This window comes from Dreissena polymorpha, chromosome 9 (genome assembly GCF_020536995.1).
Source record: "Dreissena polymorpha isolate Duluth1 chromosome 9, UMN_Dpol_1.0, whole genome shotgun sequence".
Lineage (NCBI taxonomy): Eukaryota > Metazoa > Mollusca > Bivalvia > Myida > Dreissenidae > Dreissena > Dreissena polymorpha.
Window position 1 is genome coordinate 26,966,158 of NC_068363.1, and position 23,570 is coordinate 26,989,727.

The 23,570-nt window shown below is 33.0% G+C and overlaps 1 protein-coding gene across 2 annotated transcripts in view; it reads left to right on the forward strand.

The window, feature by feature from the left end:
* Positions 1-23,323, forward strand: part of LOC127845366 (myeloperoxidase-like) — a 128,534-nt gene extending 105,211 nt beyond the window's left edge. Inside the window, exons 1-15 of one of the 2 annotated variants that reach the window (XM_052376244.1) lie at positions 6,337-6,461; positions 12,289-12,403; positions 13,047-13,176; positions 14,540-14,748; positions 15,182-15,364; positions 15,490-15,520; positions 16,576-16,691; positions 17,495-17,608; positions 17,978-18,082; positions 18,511-18,805; positions 19,096-19,287; positions 20,258-20,491; positions 21,191-21,354; positions 22,122-22,218; positions 22,612-23,323. In XM_052376244.1, coding sequence (XP_052232204.1) covers positions 6,456-6,461; positions 12,289-12,403; positions 13,047-13,176; positions 14,540-14,748; positions 15,182-15,364; positions 15,490-15,520; positions 16,576-16,691; positions 17,495-17,608; positions 17,978-18,082; positions 18,511-18,805; positions 19,096-19,287; positions 20,258-20,491; positions 21,191-21,354; positions 22,122-22,218; positions 22,612-22,897 — 2,277 coding nt within the window. In that variant the 5' untranslated portion in view covers positions 6,337-6,455 and the 3' untranslated portion in view covers positions 22,898-23,323. Of the gene's footprint in view, positions 1-6,336; positions 6,462-12,288; positions 12,404-13,046; positions 13,177-14,539; positions 14,749-15,181; positions 15,365-15,489; positions 15,521-16,575; positions 16,692-17,494; positions 17,609-17,977; positions 18,083-18,510; positions 18,806-19,095; positions 19,288-20,257; positions 20,492-21,190; positions 21,355-22,121; positions 22,219-22,611 lie in introns of those variants that run through there. The other variant, XM_052376243.1, reaches the window with a different exon arrangement.
* Positions 23,324-23,570: the final 247 nt, after the last annotated feature.

A 23,570-nucleotide genomic window follows, 5' to 3' on the forward strand; every position in this document is an offset into this window, starting at 1 on the left:
ATGACTCAGCTATCTCCTCTGCAAAAATTAGGCAGGTCTTGCGAGTCTTGTCCTCCGAGACTTGCTTGCGGTTTCTCTGGCTGAGGCGCGACGAGGTCATCATAGTGAAGACGTCGTCCTCATCACTATACACCTGTCGCGGCCTCTTTCAAGTGAACCGAATCGGAACTTCCGAATCAGCAGAGGAGGAGGAGGACTTGTCCGCCTGGCGCTGATGGTATGGTCCGTGTGTTCCCCTTGGGCATCCTCGATTTCCCCATATATAAAATAGACATAATATGTGTTAATATGTATTTTCGTATGTTTCAAGAAAGCTGAAAAGTGAATAGATTATGTAAGTAAATAAATAAATGGCTTATCGTACATTTATGTATCTTACTCATCATCGTAAATCGTGTTGCATGCTATCATTTTTGTTGGAATATTGCCGAGCCGCGTGACTTTCCAGTGTCATCGGGTCACGATTATCGATTTATTTTACAATTTCAAAACTTTTCTGTGGCGACTTTCAAATTTCTCTTTGATTATAATGATCAAACTAAAATATTAATCACATACATGTACATGTACTCGCATTGGTCCACATGTTAGCCGATCGATGTCAGAACTGGTTTAGTCCGAATGATGATCGCGAAAATAGGCGTCACAGTCAGCCTGTGATAAAGTCAATCAAGTATCTCCAACATCAGATGATTTTTGCACAAACGGTCACTGCACAGTTAATATTAAGTAGACATTTATGGATAAATTGCACTACATTTTGAACACTTTATCATCCTCAAAGTATTTAGAATTTATAAAATCTTTGTGATTGTCTGTCCCTAAGAAAAATGTCGACCACCATGTTTTGCGCACGTCACTCAATATTGAAATCCATATATTCGAATTGCGATAATTTAATTTCTGTTAAGTATTGATCTATATGTGAAAATTAACAACCGGAACTTTTTTTTTAAGAAACTAAGTGAAACATTAAAAAGCTTGCTGAACGCAAATTGATAGTTTGATTACGTCATTAAGTAGAGCTGACATCAAGTTTAGTTTTGTTATCGAATTCAGTTTAGCGTATTGAGGTTTAGCGTATTGCGGTTTACAGTTAAGCATTAGGCGATTAGCGGTTGCAATATTGCAATTTGCCGATCTAAAACAGACAATATCATAACAAAACACTTGAAAAGCGGAATGGAAATTACCGAAATTAAAGTACATTTACACACATTCCAACAGTGTTTGAATAACATTGTTCATAAAAGATAGAAAAAAAACAAGCATAACAAGTTTGTAAGAATGCGAATTAACATTTTGACATGAATACTGCTCCATAGAAACAAGCATAAAGACGCAAGTAAGACGCAGTTATTTTGTAACAAATACAATAAAGCAAAATGCAATTGCAATTTAGCAATATATAATTGTCATTTGTCAACATGAATGGACTGACGGATATTCCCTTCCATAATAATTGACCTGTAGTTCTGAGATTATTATAGCTCAATCAGTATATTTATATAATTATTTATGCTTTGTGTATTGTAAACATATACACAATCATGCAGTTACATGATAGCAATAAATAATAACAAAGCCACCCATACTATAAAGGTCATTGACAAAGCCTATGGTAAAAATGTGAACACATTGAGTGTTATCGCCCTCTCGTGCAAGCAAAAACAACACGTTGACAGCTTGTAATTTTAGACAGTTCTACTTTCACTTTCATTTTGTGATATCAAACTATTAACAATTATGTGGCTGAGAAAAATATCGCCATTGCTTATTTAATATATTTTCTGTACATTTCTTCAATAAACTTATATCAATACACGATTTTCTTCGTTAATTCAAACATTCCTGACAGGCTACCGCTTTGTTTACATATTTCGCTTACATTTTGACGCGCGTAGGTAGGACCGCATTACCGCTTCCGAAATGTGTATTCATACTATTGCCTTCGAGGTAATTATCCGATGTTTGACGGAAAGGGCCGAACATGTGCGATTGTGGGTCAATTTCCACAGAGGTACTATTTCCCAGTACCCCCGGTTTTTTCCGTACCCAAAATTTTTCGTCCAAAATTTATTTTCGTACCCAAATTTTTTTTTCATAACCAAATTGTTTTTAGTACCCAAATTTTTTTCGTACCAAATTTGTTTCTGTACCCAATTTTTTTTTCGAACCCAATTTTTTTCGCATAATTTTTTCGTACCTAAAATGTTCGTACCCATTTATTTTTTCGTACCCACATTCACAATTGTGGTGATGTAGATAAACTTAAATTGATGCTGTTATATCCATCCTCTTCAAAGAATCTTCACACCAGTACTGTCAGTACTTTGATTCTTATTAAATTGGCGTGCACATGCAATGTGGTCTACATTTCGATAGTATCATTTAATTTCCTATCCTATTTACCTCCTCGTTAATTAAAACTTAGATACCAGTAGTTCACGGAAAAGAAACATGTACAGGAATTAGTCAGGAATACTCGAGACAAAACCTTAAACCTACTTCTATACTAAATGTATCATTATTAATGCAAATATTGTATTCTTGCTTTGTCCATGAAATGACAATTGTATGGATATTATGTTAAGATAATACTTTTTTTCAAAGAATTTTAATTTTGTTTTACTGTAGATTAGCCATCATTTAAATAAGAAGTTAATATTAAACGAAACATACACAATTTCGCGATTAAAAACATGAATGACAATTCAAAAAAGCTATCCCAGTTCAATACGTTATTGAATAAACATATTAAAGAACCCCATCGATATGAAGACGGGATGTAAGCGCAAAGGTCATGTGTGTGTTTTTATCGATAAGAACTCAGTAAGTTAAAGCTGGTATTTGCAATTCATACATGTATGGCGCTGATAAAGGCTGAATACAATAGTTCTTTCGTGACGTCAATTAATACAACACTTTGTTCATAAAAAATTATAGTATTAATTTCACAATCCGTGAGGATGCAATAGTCGATGTATAAACAACACAGTTAACACCATTAAGTAAATATCCCAAAACAATTAGGTAAATACCCAAATGCATATGCAAGTATTTATGGACATTTTACAAGTGTTTTACCCCCAAATTCAGGAGATCTTTTAACAATTATAAAAAACGAGTCAGCAAGGACGAAATATTTTATGCGGCCAATCTATTTTTTTTTAATTAAAGTTTATAACGTCATTAAAACATCGCTATAGCAAAAACAGACCAGCGCGCGTCGTTTCTCTTGATGTTGTAAAGTTTTGCAAATATTGGGTGTTTAATTTTAAATGCAGCATTATCAGAAACACTAAAAAAAACACGTCATCATAAGTATTAATATGAAAACCTTCTGGCTAGATCCGTTTGTATTTAATGTGGGTGTACAAATGGCTAATTAATTATTAGCAACGTTGCAAACGTGAATATTATCAAATTAATAATCATCTATTTACGAAGGTTATATCCTGTTTAAGTTGTTATGATGTATGTTTTCCACGCGTAAGGTATATATTTCATAATAAAACCTTTCTCCATAACAGCATAGCCCTAAATAAATAAAATTATCATTAGAAAATGTAAAAGGTCCTTAACTTGTCCTAATACTCATAAGTTATTTCGTAATTAAAGTTTATTATGGAGGACGGTAACATAATGCAGTATGTAACTCACTTTTTCAAAAAGTATGTGCAATATCACCTGCATACAATCAGCTCTTCCCCTGATATTCATAACAATAGTGTAATTATGTAAACCATTTTTAAAATCGAAAGTTAACTTATATCTACAAAATATAGACTCACATACTTATGAGACTGATCCGAATTATGCCACCATAATAGTAAGATCTTCAAACGCTGTAGTGAATTAAATAAGTTTAATTCCAGTTTTGTATGCAATGATTAACTAGCTCAAAATTTGATAGCAGATATCAAAATGCGATGATTTCATGGCATATGTAGACATGTTTTTATATTCGAGGGCAGATTTTATTTTCAATAGAAATAATAACGTGTTAAACTTCAGCTTGTTTAAAAGAGAGTTGGATGCAAAAAGATATTCTTTCCGCACAGCAAATGAGCCAATTGCACGTACAGGAATGTTGGTACTTCAAACGTATTTCGTAATGACAAAGATTACCTCATCAAAATGTAAGAGTTTCAAAGTTTTCAATTTCGTTAAAAATGCAAAAATCACCATGCGCCATGCATGAAACGTTTTCAATTTCGTTAAATATGAGAATAACCCGGTGAGTGACGATACAAATGCAACTCATGAATAACTGCATTTACCTTTTTTAATTTATGATAAATACATTTGTATCCTAATGAAAAGTCCTTGGACCCATCTTCATGATTTAAAATTAGTTCATGCTTCACTTCCTCATTAACCTTTGAAAATAAGAAATAGTTACTTCTTCACATATTTATTGAATTTTTACGATTTTTGTTCATTTAACTGCAAACCTACTTAATTAAAAATGACTATGATATAAGCATATAAAATTAAAGTATCGTAGCTATATATATAATTATATATATATATATATATATATATATATATATATATATATATATATATATATATAGGGCTTAACACTAAGGCACGTCCGAACGACATTCACTGCCTGTATCTAGGTCCGGGTTAGCCAATGTCCCAGTAACATGCCCGACCGGTCGTGTGTATCGGGATTATGTGTTCTATATAAATTAACTGCGTTTTAAATAAGCTTTTGAAAGATGCAGAAATCTTAATACAGTATGATCAGATGACAATTAAATCCCAGATTGAAGTCGGAGACTACAAACAGATCGTAACTCGAAATAGATTTGGAACCCCCTGATTGCAATAAAAAAGAGGCCGACAATTCAGAATATCCCCGGCGGTTTTCCTGGTAAAACACGTCAGTACCTATTTTTAAACAGAATTCCGCTAGATACGGTTTTAATGGTTTCCTCGAAGTGACGTATTTCTCGATAAAAGTACATTTTAAACTAAAAGCCGGGATCGCCCAGGATTGTCCGGGATCGATGAAGGTATAAAACTCGACATTAACACAAAGTTAATATAAAATTATTATTTATTTATCAATATGAAATAATTTTAATTTGTTTGATCGATTAGAAGTGTTTTGACAATTTTTTTACGCAATTCAATTAGCAAAACTAATATTAATGGTCGATCCCGGCTTTTAGTAGAGAGTTAACCTTGTTCAATGGTTACGACTACCGTAAAACGTTATTTGTTATTTTGCGACACCTAAGATTCACATACGATTTGTTGTCAGACGGCAACCGCGGCAATCTATGTAAAAAGGTTTTAACGTTTATGTCGTTGTTCAAGTTTGGCTTTACGGGTGGGGATGGGGGTTCCTCGGATCAAAAAAAAGAAAAGGGAAGGAGGAAAGTAAGAGAAAGTATGAGGGGAAAAAAATAAGGAAATTTCTCCCGAAATGGCGTGAAGATTACAAATAGATGTCTTAAGTAGATGCATATTGAATTCATTAGCATTAGTAAGGCAAGCTAATAAGAATGATTGAATCATAATTGCGCATCTCCACGCACAAGAAAATACAAGTTAAATGATAAATATAAAGGTTTTGATAATGCTTTGGTCGGGGCACATGAAAGATTGGTCAGGGCTAGTAGGTTCTGCATTTACTAGCCCGAATGGGCTAGTTGAAAAAAAGACCTGATATATATATATATATATATATATATATATATATATATATATATATATATATATATATATATATATATATATATATATATATACATATTATATACATCCATATTATAGCTAGACTTATGTAGCGAGCGCGCCACAGTTCAAAATATATTATTTATCTACAACCACTAAATTGTTATTGTGTTGGTTGCATGTATACAAAGGTTACGTCATTCGTTAAGGACGACATTAGTCAATACGCTAGGATTATACACACACAAAAGGCGTTCTTCAATTTATGCCCTTTGGTCCTTTGGTTCAACAATGACTCTCCGTCCCTCTTCATTTAATGCGCTTATTAATACAAATATTACGGTATATAAGCTTATGCATGGCATCATTCACCATACCAGTTCCGCGAGTCAAATTTCAGTTCAATATTTACGCATGGTAAATTATTTGTAGCTATTTAAAAAGACTAATTACTCAAGGATGTGGTCGCGTCTCACGGATAACATAGAACTACCATCCAATCCGGATATAGGCAATGTGATTCATCTTACAAATGTGTAAATAGTGACGTTTGATTGGACAAATTCAAACTACTTCCTCCGTAAGAAAATCACCTTTCGGATGTACGCGTCAAAAATAAAGTGGTACCAAGAAGCGGGATGACTCGACTGGGTCGGTGAAGGATGTGTGGTCCTATAAAGAGCGGTTGATCGCAGGGTACATTTCAACGTGTCAGTTTTAACACAACAATCAGAATTCAGGTTCTGGCAATTGATGGAACGATGAAGGTAAGATGTATTACATTTTGGTGGTTTTTAGTATGTGAGCAGTTAAAAAGGATTTGCATAAGCTTCTTTTATGCATCCAGCAAATGTGCAATAAAGTTTTTGCAATGCGCTAAATTACAATGTCAATATTATTTAAACAAAATATATACAGCTGAAATTTTCATATGATATTCAATATTCGCAAAAAGTGACACATCACTTTATAATTTGAAATACTTTAATTAACATGTACGCAGATGAAATCAGTTCACAACACTACCTCTCAATGATAATGATTTGATGTACTAACACTGTTAACAATAATATCTCTAAATATGTAAAGTTAGGATTTAAGCATGAGGTGATTTGAGTAGTGGCGGAAAAGAATTGAAGGGTGTAAGGGTTAGCAGCACCATAAAATGATCTGTATAGCAGTATTAGTAGCCATTGATACAGAGGCAGATACTGTAGTATTTAAGCATGTAATTGAAGCGTGCACGTTATTTTGTAATACTAAGCGGTTATCAAGGTTCGGTACTGGGTGAATGCATAAGTAAATCCGTGTCGGCTTAATTTTATACTAGTATTCAATCGTGTAAGATATATCTGGAGAATATACGCTAAAAAGGTTGGATATTGAAATCCGCTATACAAGTAAGATTTATAATTTAAGTGTTAAAGATGAACATGAAGGGTAACATACATTTGTTGTGATAAATAAATGGAGTTTGAGTATTTGCTGCTAACTTAAATTCCTACGTGATCCTGATTCAGAGAAAGCAACATAAACCCTTGATTTGTTTAACAGTAATTGTTGCTGTTAACACTTGCAAAGTTATTTTAATAAGCATTTTTGAAAAGGTTGTAGATATATATTATAATACTGATCATATTAATTGACACAGTCGTCGTGGTGTAATGGATATGGTGTCCGCCTAGCGACCGGGAGGTCACGGGTTCGATCCCGAGTGTGGAAGCGTTCTTTTCTATGATCATATGCTATATATGTATATAATGATATATGTATTTACAAAAATTAAATATAATTTATAAGGCTAATACTTAATTAAAGCCATTCACATGCTCTCATTCAGTGTTTGGGAAGAAGTTTACGTACCTAACGGTAGATGTTTGCTTATTACGTTCGTTGTGTTCTCAGCAGTCTTAGGTTACAATTAAAAACTAAATATGTTCATATCATGTATGGCAAACACTCCTGACAATATTAAACCAAAAATCAATAAAAACCCATAAAGTTATCAAAATCACGTTTGAATTTAGTATCGTTATAAAGTGTTTTATGCATTATCGTAATTCCCCCGCAGACCTCTTCCTCTCGTATCCACAATGTTACACAACGGGGGTTAGTACAGTTTCTTACTACATATAGGAAAACCCCGCAATTGTGTCACCGTATATTTAAAGAATGCGTCAAGTCTACCTGTTTCAAATGTTTTGTTTTATTTCGTACATGATGAATTGTAAATAGCTTTAAACTGCAATAGAAAGTAGAAACTATAAAACAAAACTATTTGGTAAAAAGCAACGATGTTTGCAGTGCACAAACACCAATACAAAATGCAACAAAAACAACAACATTATCGATGCATTTGCTGAGTCTTTGGATAGATTTAAGGACGGTTGACATAATGCTTTTTTTTAACTGTAATACATATGTAACATAACTATTTGTTTTGAAATCATTTAAAAATCACCACTTACACATGACTTGAGTTCAGACAAGTTCAATATGTATGTTTTAAAGCGAGATTATACGAGTTTATATATGTTTAATTGTAATAATTATATTATAAAATATGTTACAATTACGCAAAATAGGCAAGAACAATTATACATTGAAGACGACTTTCATAAAATGCAGCAAAGCCAAATTAGCGCTCCAAGCCGATTGTGACGAAAGATTTCGTACAAATTTTCCTACAATAACCGAAGCAATCGTCGTTTAAGTTAGTGTTCGTGTGTCGTATGAATAGATGTCGTTGCAGGAGTTTAAAATGAACCGTAAAACTAAATTTAGATTCACATCGTGCATGCACTAATTAACATGCTGGCAAATTCGACTGTGCAGACATTTTCGATTTCATAATTAAATATCTGGCTAATTTTGCATTTTTCGACACAAGTTCTTCTTTACTTATCTTTGATTTATATAGAAATATATGTTTAATACATTTTTAAGTATTTTTTATAAATTAATGAATATTTGACAAAATCGTAAAATCTCGCTTTAAAGCAATATGAATGCAACTAATTAATGACAATTTACTTAATTAACTTTATAATATTATCCAGCAAGAAAAGCTTGAATTTCTCTTTTGAATTACAGGTTTTTGCTATAAAATTAAGTATGAAGTTTTGAAAAATTGAAAAAAATTCTGTTTTATACAACTATTCCCCTGTTTATATTCCCATGCAAATGCTTTGAAAATGTTTTGCATACCAAAATAACTTTTGGGACGATTGAACTTACCGATACGTGAAAAAGAATGGAAAAGCGTATACTTTTATCGTTGCTAAGCGCGCAACACATAATGCAACACCTAATACTTATTTTTATCCTATATATTTCTTTAGTATCGGGGGCTACCGCCCCCAAACTCCCGCTTTGTCGATAGTGGTAAACAACTTTGTACCGGTAAAGTTCAATCTAGACTACCTTTTAAGAGATATCATTGTTAATTTAAAACGAAAATTGAATATTGTTGCGAGAGGAAACAAAGGTTCTATGCATTTAATTTCAGAAGAATAATTATAATTTCATTAATATTGTAATATGATGGCGATATTACTGATAAAGCATAGTAACAAAAGCATTTAAACATAGTATATGACGAAAGATGCTTTCCAGACATTACATGATGCAGTAACACAATTTGACAGGATCGCGAAATTATGCAAAATTTACCTGAATAACATTTAAGCCACACTGTATCCACTATTGCTGTTTTTAATACAACTCAGAAAGACAATAAGGATTGAAAACTTACTTATTGCCGCTAGGAATTGCATTTGTAATGAGTAAATCCTCCATGATTTCGAATTAGTTTTGCTTTCCGCGCTCACTGTAGCTTGAAAATATTCAAAGTTGTTATTTATGTCAAATATTGGACCTTTCTGTTGTGGTTACACTACATCATTATTATTGTCGAAAAAGGGAGCTGAATATATAAGGGACTTTAAGTATATTTTTAAAGATTTAAACTTTTGCACCAAAACTAAGCATACACGTAAAAATGGCGCCCAAAATTGTCTAAATTTTAGATTCTCATAAAAGGCCGAGTTTTTCCAATTTCTGATTGGCTGAATCTCGTATTGACCGACCTTTTTTCCGTATTTGCCGTGTTTTTTTCAATACTGACCGCCTTTTTCTCGTATAAGGCGCGTTTCGAGCTTTGTTGGCTAGTCTAAACTTGTATTGAGCGAACAAATTGAAAACATTCTCGTCTAATATTATAAAGTTAATTAATAAATTGTAATATATTAATAAAATATGTTACAATAAGTATATTGCAAACCGGTCATTTGCACCCTTGCTCAATACCGAGATTTTCACGAGTTATTCGTAAAAAAACGGCAAATTTTGTTACTAAATATAGTGTTGCTAAATATAGTAAAATATGCAATAACACAAAAAAGGACAACAACAATTAATACATTGAAGACGAATTTCATAAAATGCAGCAAAGACAAATTAGCGCCCCGAGCCGATTGTGACGAAGATATTTCGTACATATTTTCCAACAATAACCGAAGCATTCGACTTTTAAGTTATTGTTCGTGTGTTGTATGAATAGATGTCGTTGCAGGAATTTAAAATGAACCGTAAAACTAAATTTAGATTCACATCGTTCATGCATAATATACATGCTAGCGAATCCGACTGTAAAGACATTTTCGATTTCAGAATCAAACATCTGGCTTATTTCGCATTTTTCGACACATGTTCTTCTTAACTTTTATTTTAATTTATTTTGAAATATATGTTTTAATAAGTTTTGTTTACTCATTTTATATAAATTAATAAATATTTGACAAAATCGTATAATCTCGCTTTAAACACGGAAAAAATATAAGGACCCTTAATCTGCCTATTTAACAAACAATCGATACAATTGAATTGATTAGCGTTTACTTTTGTTATGTGGATGAAATGAGTATAAAATGCAGAATTAATCATGCCATCGCATTGATATCTGCCTGATATAACGTTGCCTTATATACTTTTTATATCATGGTCAACATGAAGTTCTTATATCAGTCATGTATAGAGGATGGTCATATTACTCGGAATCAACTATAAAGTAATAATTTTAAGTGAAATCGAATCAGATTAAACAAAACACAAAATTGATACGAAGATGTAATATATATAAAACACTATATGCAACACAAACTACAAAAACAACAACATTTTTTTAATATTAAGCGTGCGTGCTCATGACGTCATTATTTACACGTTATACTACAAAAGTCATATTCTTTCCCACTAAAACTGGAACGTTTTTTAGCGATTTTTTCATTATTTTTATAAAATCGGGGATGTAGAGGTATGGTAAACAGGAAACACATGTTACTGCCAGATCTTTTTGTAATATATCAGGCTCGGCATGAATAAAATCACGGCTCGGAAATCCTCGCCGTTATATTATTCTAAGCGTTGCCTGATATATTACAAAAAGATCAGACAGTAACCTGTTATTCTCTATATATCTCGTAATTTATTACATGTCCAGTGGTATTGCTTCAGCAAATACAAATATTCTCGTTGGATAATTGCTTTAATTATTTCATGTTAAACAAACTTGCTTTGTAATTTAGACGTAAAGGATGTTTTGAACAATATCATATTTTGAAATAAAGTAACTTTTAGAATCCGACTTTATTACAACCAGTGTAGCGAAACGATTCAGTTTATTTATTATTAACATAAATATGTATGGAATGGTATATCCTGTTATAGGTTAGACAAATCATCATTTTTAAATCCAATTTAAATGGTAAAAAATATGAAACGAAAAAAAAATTCAAAAAAATGACAAGATCATATTAAGATAAGCGCTTCCTGGTGAGAACTATTAAATCACATCCATCGCCTCTTAAGATTCAACCCCAAGGTTATCTTTTTGAATTGATTTTCGGTCTCTCATGTTTGAAATATTTTTTGTCAATTAAAACTAATACATTCAATCAATCGAAATATCAATTACCTTATGTACATCACAATAAGCTGGGTCGACCTCCAGTTTATATATATATATATAATATAAATGTAATTTATTTTTTATATTTTTATTAATTCATTTACTTTACTTATTAATATAAAATAAATATATAGTTTTGTATTTATGTATTTATATATAATATATTTACATATATATAAATGGACTTATACATATATATATATATATATATATATATATATATATATATATATATATATATATATATATATATATATATATATATATATATATATATATATATATATATATATATATTTATTTATTTATTTATTTATTTATTTATTTATATATATATTTATTGATTTATATTAATTGATACATTTGTATGTAAATTTATGCATGTTTAAATAAAATACAAACACATATCAAATATCGTCTCACAGACGCTCTATGCAGCCATATGGTTGTTGTGTGTGGTGTATGTCTCACAGACGCTCTATGCAGCCATATGTTTGTTGATCTGTGTGGTGTTTGTCTCACAGACGCTCTATGCAGCCATATGTTTGTTGATCTGTGTGGTGTATGTCTCACAGACGCTCTATGCAGCCATATGTTTGTTGATCTGTGTGGTGTATGTCTCACAGACGCTCTATGCAGCCATATGTTTGTTGATCTGGGTGGTGTATGTCCCGAGGGTTCGCACCGACCATGTCTCTCAAGTAAAGGATGCTGTTACCGGATGTGCTAAAGAAAAATGGGGTAAGATTTTTTGTTTTATAGAATATGGCGTGTGTTTTTTTCTTTCATAACACATGACTAATAAATTATTAATGTTTCATGTTATTTAAAGTGACAATCTATATCTCTAACAAAAGAAAATACATTCGTATAGCTATCACAACTGTTATGAAACAAGACTATCGGACATCGCTGAACAATGCATTCACACTTTAAATTCGATACATCTTAATCGCTACATGCGTTTTCTGTGTGTGTGTTATGTCACTTAACTATTTAAATAAACTGTCTGTTAGCCTTTGGTATTATGGCAATAAATGCAAAACCAATACAGTTATTAGTTGGATGTTCTCAATTTAGATGACTAAATAAATGTATATCACTGATATGTTTATTGACAAGCTAGTCGTTCTTTCACAATGCAACAACGCATTTAACAATATCATTAGACTTTAGAATTCATCATGGAATCATAAATATAGTTGTACAATAACTCAATCGTGTGCATGCTGCATTAAAATTGTCAGCTTCGCTAGATTAAAGTAAAGGTGACACCACACATTATAAAACAAAAATAATTTATATCATTCTTAAAGTCAGGATATGCATACCGACCTATGTTATCAAGATTGCCACAACTAAGTAATTGTGTTTGATATTTAAGCCGGCCCCGCCAACGGATTTGGTTGCCCTTTACGGAACATCCATCAACGAGGTCGACCCACCGCTGCTGATGCAGCCGCTGACCGGGACTTTTCAACCATGATGGCCCGTGTGCGCAACATGCGTAAAGAGTACGTCGTATTGACTTCTCGTAGGAATAGTAACGCCATGTTTGCACACAATACGTTACTATGCATTTAAATAACTGGTTAAAAGAAACATAGACTCTCATATTTCTATGATGAACGTCATTTCAGAACTCGCAATTACGTACTGAAAAGACTGCAGCGATGATAGCTCACACGATTTAGTTAAGCCTGCAGCGAGGATAGCTCACACGATTTAGTTAAGACTGCAGCGAGGATAGCTCACACGATTTAGTTAAGACTGCAGCGAGGATAGCTCACACGATTTAGTTAAGCATATCAAATATAGTATTACCATTTGTTGCAACATAATATGTATAATATAATTCTCTAATGGCGCATAACCGTTTATGTAAAAAAGCCAGTATAGCTAGACACGCTAGTATTACAATAGACTACACCGGATAACACAGTATGTTAGCAGCGCATCGTTTAATCAGGTAAAAGGATTACAGCTGTTTCAAAAATTACTGCTTAATACCTTCGTCACTTTTTTCGGAGTTGCACAAGTCGAAAACCATTTTGCGTACTTGTATAATTAGTTATTGGTCCTGCTTCGCTATTCGGCGCAGATCAAGTAGGCAACCGACATGCTCTCATGGCCAATTGCGTGCAAGGATGACAGTATAACCATGCGCCGATGAGTATTGACTGTACGATTTTTTTCGAAAACTTCTTATTACAAAATACGTTACTTCTTTATAAATGTAAACTGTTAAATGTGTATATATGTGCTTGGCCCTGTCCAATATGCCAAACAAATAACATATAATGTGAAATTTGTTTTTTATACTTGTATACCATTGGAAAATAATGATACTCGTAAGTTAAGGCAATTGCTTTGTTAAAAAGTGTTTCAGGTCGCATTTAGCCTTAGCAAACATTGTAGACCCAGATGAGACGCCGCACGATACGGCGTCTCATCGTGGCCTGTGCTGTTTGTTTAAAGGAATTTCTGTAAGAAATATTCTAAATATAGAAATAAATATACTTAATATCCCTAATTTTGGAAATAAATTGATCCAATTTAGAAGGATGGGAGAGTCCACTAGGCATAAATGGGTTAATGAACACGGTCTATATGTATCTTTAACCTTGACAGTTGTAGCAGAGTAATGAAGATCTCAATGAACTCAGACTTCAACAATGACAACGAATTTTTTTTAATATGTAATAATAACCGAGATAGATCTACATGAGATAAACGTTGTGTACACAGTGTGTATAGTTATCTTTATTTATTAACTATATTAAATAATGACACAAGCGTACACTGTTTTCTTAAATACTAAGTACTTTTTTCAAATAGTTAATGACAAACTTGCTTTTTTACATTCGACATATAAAGTGGATTCAGTGTGGCTGAGCTTGAAAATGACACCGTAGTGGCGGAATTCCAGCGTCTCCATAAAGACCTTCGTTTATGTCCGAAATCACCGGTCCGATGTAATCCTTGTGAAACGTTCCGATCCATTAATGGCACGTGCAACAATCTGAAGAACCCCACGTGGGGAATGTCAGGGGCAGCCGAACGTCGTCTACTTCCGGCAGCATACGGTGAGTTAAACACATGTTGTTGTTTTTTTTAAAGTCGGAACTTAATTTATGATTGCAGACAAAACGCTAATATGACTGATCATGTTGGCTAAAAATATAGATTTAACTAAGTGTACACCTGTGATTGCGTTTTAGCGTTCTCAAACGCAGATATACGGATTCATAAAAGATGTTAAACGTTATGTTAAATAAAGTGTATTTCAAAACAGCTGCAAAACGGACAAAACAATCACCATTTTTATTAACGAACATAAATGAATAATTTCATAAATGGTCGTGTTCCTTCTCCTAACAATCATGATATGGATGTATTTCCGAGTTGCAATTGAACTATAGTTTAGCCATCATGTAATCTATTTAAAAACATTAAATCATATTAATACACTTACATGTTATTTTGTTTTAATTGCGTCATTTATTCCGCGACAATCAGATGACGGTTTGAACCTCCCTCGTTCACGTGGTATTAATGGAAAACCTCTGCCGTTCGCACGAGCGGTAAGCAACGCAGTCCATAGGGGTCCACAGCAGCGTAAGAGTCCGAAACTGACCTTACAGGCCTTTCAGTTTGGTCAGTTCCTCGACCACGACATAATATTAACCCCACTGAGCACTGGTAAGTGTTTGTTACTAGACGACCTCTGTTTTGTGTTAGTAATTTCATTTATGGTTATGTAAAATCCGATTGATAAGTGTGTTTTTTAGTAAGAAATAATTATGTTTTTTATATTTTCTTTTTAGCTGTCGACGATTGCTGTGCCAATAACGACGAGTGAGTATATTCTCTTAAATAAAAAAAATCAGTAAAAATGAACGAAACTAATAGAACATGTATTATTGACAAAAAGTTAAAGGGGCCTTTTCAAGTTTTGGTAAATTGACGAAATTGAAAAAGATGTTTCATATTCGCAAATTTTCGTTTTAGTCATGATATTTGTGAGGAGACCGTCATATTAAACATTTACCATGCTCTAAAATAGCCTTTATATGCATCTTTTAACAATTTTAAAAACCTGAAAATTAAAAAACGTTGCAACGCGAAACGATTGAATAATTTGGAGAGTTCTGTTGTTGTCGTTATATTTTGTGAAACTACAAGGATCGCTTATATAAAGTATACAATACATCTGTCATCGTAAAAGGAAGGATGGTCGAGTGGTCTAATGCGCAGACTTTTTACTCCAGGACTCCAGGGGTAAGTGGTTCGAGTCCTGCCGAGGGTTACCTTTTTTCTTATTTTAAATTGTATTCTTGATTTTTTACTCCTGGCTTTTTAGATCCAATGTTTAAATTTATCGATATAAAGCATTTAATGACAAACTTCAAAACATGTCAAAATCTGTAAAAAGGCCCCCTTAAATACATTTATATTTTTACTTCACACTGCTTCAGTACATAGGCTCAAATTCGATAGATTATTTCCGTTATGCGGAACCTCGAAGTTGTATTGAAAATATTTTAATAATAACATATGCAAAATATTGCAAGAGCTGGAAATGACTTTTCTTAAAAATAACCAGAAGATAACATTTTGAGTCAAATATGAAATTGTATTATTTGAACGTGTGTATACCGCGAGACTCTCTCGCTTTATGTGGTGTGTGTTAAATATACTTTAATTTAGATACAGACACTCATTTCAACGTTGTTAGCGCCGAAATAAACCTTTACATTTACATAATTATATAAGCACCAATACAATATTTTAAACCTGTATTGTTTATTTAAGATAATTACTGATAATAATGTGCAAGGTATATTTAAGTGACGGTTTTCTGTATAAAGTATATAGCTATTCATACATTTCTCCGTTTAAACCACCGTCAGTCAAGACAATTGTTTCAACATCAACTTCGCTGAAGATGATCCTTTTGTGCCACGGTTCAAGGCCGGATACTGCATGGAGGTCCCGAGGTCAGCTGGGATCCTCTGCAAGTCATCAGGTTTGTAAAGTCCGCTTTACGTATAACGTTAAACATGTTTCATAAGCCTTATGCTTATTGTTTACAGCCGAAATGGTATCAAGCCATTATGCATTGTAATCAGGTGTATTCACATCCCAAACTGATAACTGAGAATATATTTTCTCTACCAACGTTAAATGAAATGAGGTCAATAACTGATGTAAAACGTGCTCATGTCTAGAGATCAATTGGTTTGCATGTCAGGTCAATTTTTTCTTTGATGTCGTTGAAAGTAAGTAAAAGGTGATCGGTAAGGAACATAGTTGAAGATTTAAAATAAAGTTTTTTAATTTATGAGAAACCAGAAAATAATACACACACTATTTTTGTGTTCAAACTAATGATAAAACATATTTGAAAATACATTTTAAATATATCGTTATAATCACCATCTTAAGATTAACCTACCTGCTACAAGGTAATTATTTCAAGTGTTACATTTATATACGTCTTCTTAATACTCTATTGTAATACTTAAAGTGTGTATCCTTTAAGAGTTCGTGTTTTTTGTCCTTTTAGTAAGTTGTTTATCCAAATGTTTCCTTTAACACAGTTTCATGTTTCAACATGCCTTTTGATGGCATTAAACAAACTAGACACATTTTACAACTTCATAATAAATTTTGATTGGGTTTTACGACTAAAAGTTTTTATTATTATAATTTCATAACTGAGATTCCTTATTCAAAAACTGAACATTGTCATAAGTTTGTTTTAAATAAATTTCACCTATATTAAAACATGTTTCATTTTGCACTTGTACTATGAATTTATGTTTTCAGCAGGTGGAATATTACAGCGTCAGCAGACCAATGATCTAACGTCATTTGTCGACGCTTCAAACGTCTACGGTTCTTCAGACGTGCGTTTGGCGTTATTGCGAGATGGAAAAACACGTACGTACATTTATCATACAAATTAAACTTATTTATACGTGTAATAGCACGAATTTGAGAAGTGACCCTGTCAAATGCGTACATTATTTTATTAAGGGTAGAACATATTTTTAAATTATAGTGCTAAACAAAATTATAAATGAAAAAATACAATTTCTTTAATCAAGTGCATTTTTATGGCATGTGCATGTGTGCATTTGAAGACGGACCTTCGTATTTAACTTCAAAAACCTCAATAGACATCATGCACAAATATTGTCATTGCGTTCAAGAAGGTATACGTATATGCAAAACACATTCATCTTGCCTCAAATAAAACGTATAATTATATATATATATTTCGTGTACGTAATAATATTCTATTTACAGCGTTTATGAAGGCCACACAGGGTGCAGATGGGCCCCGCTTACCTGACGGTCCTGATAACGAGTGCCGCTCAGATGCGGCCAATGGTATACGCTGCAGTATTGCAGGTGAGAGTCACTGGTTTTTAAAATAATGAAATTGTATCGTTAACATATGCGTTTACGAAAATGGCTCATGAACACAGCAGTCATTGGGCACATATTATTCGAAATTTCGCTGATTTGTTTCTAATTAATAATAATCTTAAACTTAACAAATGTGTCAGTTTAGTGAAGGCTTAAATAATTGCGTTATCATGAAAAACCGATTAAATAACTCGAAACAGGGAACTGTTAAGTAACATAACATTATAAGATCCAGTGGTAACTCCGGAAAGTCGACATGCGAACATTCGATTTGAAGAATTCTTTATATCGACAGAACATTGTATTAGCATCGAAAATGCATTATTTATGTTAGATATACAAATCATGCAAGGACATATTATGATAAGATAGCATGGGTCAAATTCATATTTAGATGGCATTGGTTGTAGGTGATGTACGAGTCAACGAAATTCCATCTCTGACGTCATACCACAATGTGTTTGTGCTCGAACACAATCGTCTGGCGAATGGACTTAGGCAATATTTTACGGATGACGAGGAAGCATTCCAGCAGACGAGAAAACTCTTGATCGGAATCATGCAGAAGATTGTGTACGACGAATTTCTCCCTGCTTTCCTTTCACCGACAGCGATGACGAAAAATAAACTTTCCAGTTCAAACAGATACAAATACAACTCAAAACTTGATCCTACCGCTGCCAACGTTTTTGGAATAGCGTTCCGGTATGCTTAAATATATCATATAATTATACTACAGATTAATTTTTGTGAAACTTGTGTAATTGCAATAAATCTACTTTTAAAAGAATTGTATTGTGCAGAATATAATTTTAACTACATGTTTTATTAAACTTTAATACTTTTAGTATTTCACAAACTACATGTTATTGATATTTAATCATTTAAGCAATTCACTTTAGTGTTTACTCTATATGGTTTTAAGTGGCATACATAAATACGTATTCGTTAAGGTTAAACATACTCAAAGCACATTATACCCCACAATCTGACAGTATGGGCCACACTTGGATTCCCACGTTCATGTCGGTCTACACGAAGAACTTCCAGCCGTTCCGCGAGACACTTCTCAACCTGACCTTCGGCGATCCCAACATGACCTATATACAGTCTGTGAACGGAGGCCCATCTGGGATGCAAGGGCTGTCCTACGCGCTATCTGCCCTCCAGTCACTGAAAACTGACAGGTACAGGGTTTGGAAATCCCCCCCCACACACACACACAAAGAAAAATAATACATTGAGGGGCTTGAGCGTTTAAAAATTAAATTTTAACTTTCCCTACTGTCTTAACCAACGTTTCAAATTTGTCTTTCTTTGTATGATTGTCATTTAATATCATTCTGTCGTTTAACAAAAACAAAAAACTTTAAACCCGTTTTGTTGGTTTTTTTTTTAAACGGAGGTATTTAATACAACATTAGACAACGTTTCCTATGATGCATACAAAGCTCAAATAAAACCTTTTGTCTTTGTTTTATATTTGAACTGTTGCGCACCGATTTCACATAGATGCTGTTGGTGCTTTTTTCTGTTCTTTTAAAAATCACAATACAAATATACAACTGATATACTTTCTTAAATAAATGTCGTCCGTAACATTCTTTCTTGTAAACTCATTGTTTCTGTTTTCTATTTTAACTATTGTTAAAATAGTAACTATTGTTGTATTCTATTAAAGCGTGTTTTGAGTTCGTTTCAGTTGTGTTCCTTCAATTAAAGCGTGACAATAGTCGTTAATCTGCTAACATATAACAGTTGTTTGCATGTTGACAACGTGTGTGTAAACTTGTTTGATTGTCTATGTTTTCAATTGAATCGTATTATTCCATAAAATACGGTCTAAAACGGCATTTTAATTATTTATCGAAATTTTATTTTGTCAGTATAATGTCAATTATTAAAAAAAAAACAGTGTTCTATAATGTTTAATCTTTTCTAACTTTCCACTTAAACAACTAAACGTTATTGACAAATGTCCTGCTTTAAAGTAAATCAATTTGCATCGAAACCGGTTAGTGAATTTCACATGTAGCTAGCAACAATGTAAGCTTTTTCATACATGAAACTAGAAGTTAAGGAGAGGTTTGCTCATTTTTTATACAAAGCTTTGCTTTTTCAGTATTTATGTTTCTCACAAAATTACTTTCTTTTAAGAATCCTCGAAGAAACTGTCCGCAGCTTCTTATTTGTCAACACGTTGGCCGATACTTCTTTCGATCTGGCATCCCTGAACATCCAGAGGGGTCGCGACCACGGACTTCCCTCCTACAACGAGTTCCGAATATGGTGTGGGCTATCTTCAGTAAGGTTCTGGAACACATCCTCAGTTGGAGGCCTTATTGATCACACCGTTCAGACAATCACTCTTCTTAAAGCTGCTGGTTACAGGTACTGTAAAGTTATCTAATTAAGCGGTTGCCAATCTTAATTATTTGCCTAGCTCTTACGGTTAAAAATTATTGCGGACAATCCGGTTAGTCATCCATCAATTCGGCTGGAAGCACATAGCTTTCCAATGTCAAAACATACACGGTCAGCATATTCATGCTTCTGATAAGTTTATGCAAATAGTTGAAATGAATGTAAAACATATGTACATAACTTAATTGATTTAAGTGTTGTATTTGTTTGTTAATAATTATTGTGTAATATTTGTTAAATAGCAAAACAACTATTGTTTATGTAATACAATTATAATAAGCGGGCATAATTTTTCAATGTGTTTTACAAAACCTAATTTGTTGCTTATTATTGGTTCTAATTAGGAACATTTCGTTCATACTCAAGTTATGTAATCGGCAGCAAGATAATTTCACACCAGACTCTGAGTTGGTGGCCGTTGCATTGTGTTATTTCATATAATTTTAGGATTTTTTTTTGTCCCAAACATTCACTGATTCTCCGGCTTAAATCTTATTGAAGGAGTGCATGATATTTGATTTTGGTTTTGAATTAATTCGCCACAATTCATCGTCCTGTCCACGGCTTCCGATATGTTTATTTGTGAAATCAGTACCTTTCTCCTCCTTAAAGGCATGTGTAATTCAGTCATTACACAATGACTCTCTTTATTACGTATCACTTCAGTTCGCCCCAAGACATAGACTTTTTCCCCGGAGCCCTGAGCGAAAAGCCCGTCTCTGGTGGAACCTTGGGTCCGACCATGGAGTGCATCATAGGGGACCAGTTCCGGAGACTCAAGTTCGGAGACAGATTCTTCTATCAGAACAAAAAGACTGGCTTTAACAAAGGTATGTTCATCGATCTTCTTGGTCCAACATCGTATAAATAGACTAGGTTTCCGTCGCTTAATTTGCACAATATATACCTTGTTACGACGATCATAGTCAATACATAAATAGAATACGCCGTATGTAATTCGTACTTTGAAGCAACGTACGGATGAACGATAACGATAAGAAGGTCATATTTGATATATTTAAAAAATACTGAGACTTGTGCGGAAAAAACTGGGCTTAGTGCATGTACGTAAAGTGTCGTCCCAGATTAGCCTGTGCAGTTCGCAAAGGCTTATCAGGGACGACACTTTCCGCTTTTATAATATTTTAAGTTTCAATGAAGTATCTCCTTACCGAAATTCAAGTTTAGGCGGAAAGTTTCGACTCTGTTAGCCTAGAATTCTACTTTACGCACATGCATTTAGCCCAGTTTTGTTCAGAACAAGGCTCAACTTATGTTATGCTGTGAAATAAAACTTCTTTATTTCAATTTCCGAAAAAAATGTTATAAGCCCTTGTATACTCTAACTGAAACACATATGTGCATTTTCTCTCTTTAGACCAACTCATAAACCGGTGAAAACTCCGGATATAAACACAGTGTCTTCACAATAATGATTACTAACAGTATTGAAATTCAACACTGGTTTTCTTAATTCTTAATATATAATTGTGTTTTAATTTTACTTCGTCAACCCTATTCTTATTAGTGTAATATTAGGTATACTTTCATTTGCATGTAAACTAATATACAATATCATTATGATGTGGACTTTTAGCGCAACAAGCCGCCATTCAGAAATACAGCCTGGCCTCCCTGCTGTGTCAGAACTACAACTTCACAAAGATCCATTTTCCAAACGTCTTCAAACAAGCGTGAGTCTGATGTTGAATAATGCATTATAGTTGTGTTCGCGATCGAGCGAATTAAAAAAAATGCTTTTAAACGACTAATTGTTGAGTGTATACATTGTAATCGAATATAATTCTATACAGTGCCATTTATCGACATACAGCTTGAAATTAAATCAACCAAACCTGGGTTGGATTTAAATAATAGTCGATAACAATTGGCATTGAATGTTGTATATTACTATTTCATAACGTTGAATACCGCTAAAAAAATGAATGAATTGTGTCATATTATTTCATGTATTCGCTTTCGCCAATAGAAAACAGTCACATTGGTTGACTACGAAATTGCATCTGAAATACGTTACCTTTTGTAATAAGGATCTCATTTATATATAAAACACTCTATTATTTTAGTGACCCACTCAAGCGTTGCCAGAAAATCGCCGATATTGATTTGCTGCCTTTCTGTGTGTTTCCCACAGCGTCGCAGTGCGATTATGATGATGATGACGATGATGATGGTGATGATGATGGGGATGATAATGATGATGACGATTTCGTTGATGATGATGATAATGATGTTGATGATGATGATGATGATGATGATGATGATGATGATGATGATGATGATGATGTTGATGATGATGATGATGATGATGATGATGATGATGATGATGATGATGATAATGATGATGATTAACTTCTTTTTCATAAATGTGTATTTTCAAGTTAACATTTTGCTGTAACAGCTGACAAGTACAGCGTGTATTTTATATTCAAAATTTAACACCATGCAGAAAACATGACATGTTGCTATATTTTTAATTTCATTTATAGGAAACATCTGTCAAGTATCAAATAAACACAATTTACTGCAATATTAATGTTCGTCTTCAAAGAGTGTTTGGTTTTGATATGTGTTTGAAATTTCAAATGGTATTCAGTTCCTTTGTCTACGTACAATTGTTGTGTATTGATATTCAAAGTGTCTTCCTTTCCATTTGTTTTGTTCAATCGTATACATCAAATGTGCATGATTTGCTAACACGAAAATGCGTAGAATGAAGGTTATGAAATTATTATAAGAAGAGACGCTTTTTACAGCGAAATAAAAATATGTCGTTTGTTTAAGATATTTGTTGGTTAATATGGTGTCATTCATGACGGCATTTCGTGTTTTAGAAATACTTAATTATACTAAATTAAAAAAGATATGAAGAACTTTAATTAAAAAATGAAAACTTAATAAAAACGAATAATGTCAGAAAGATGTATATTTCTTTGCGTCTTACATTACTTTTTTTAGGATTCTGTACATTATACTATCCCAATTTTGAAAGGTTTCGTCGCGTGCGATTGCATTCGCCGCACCT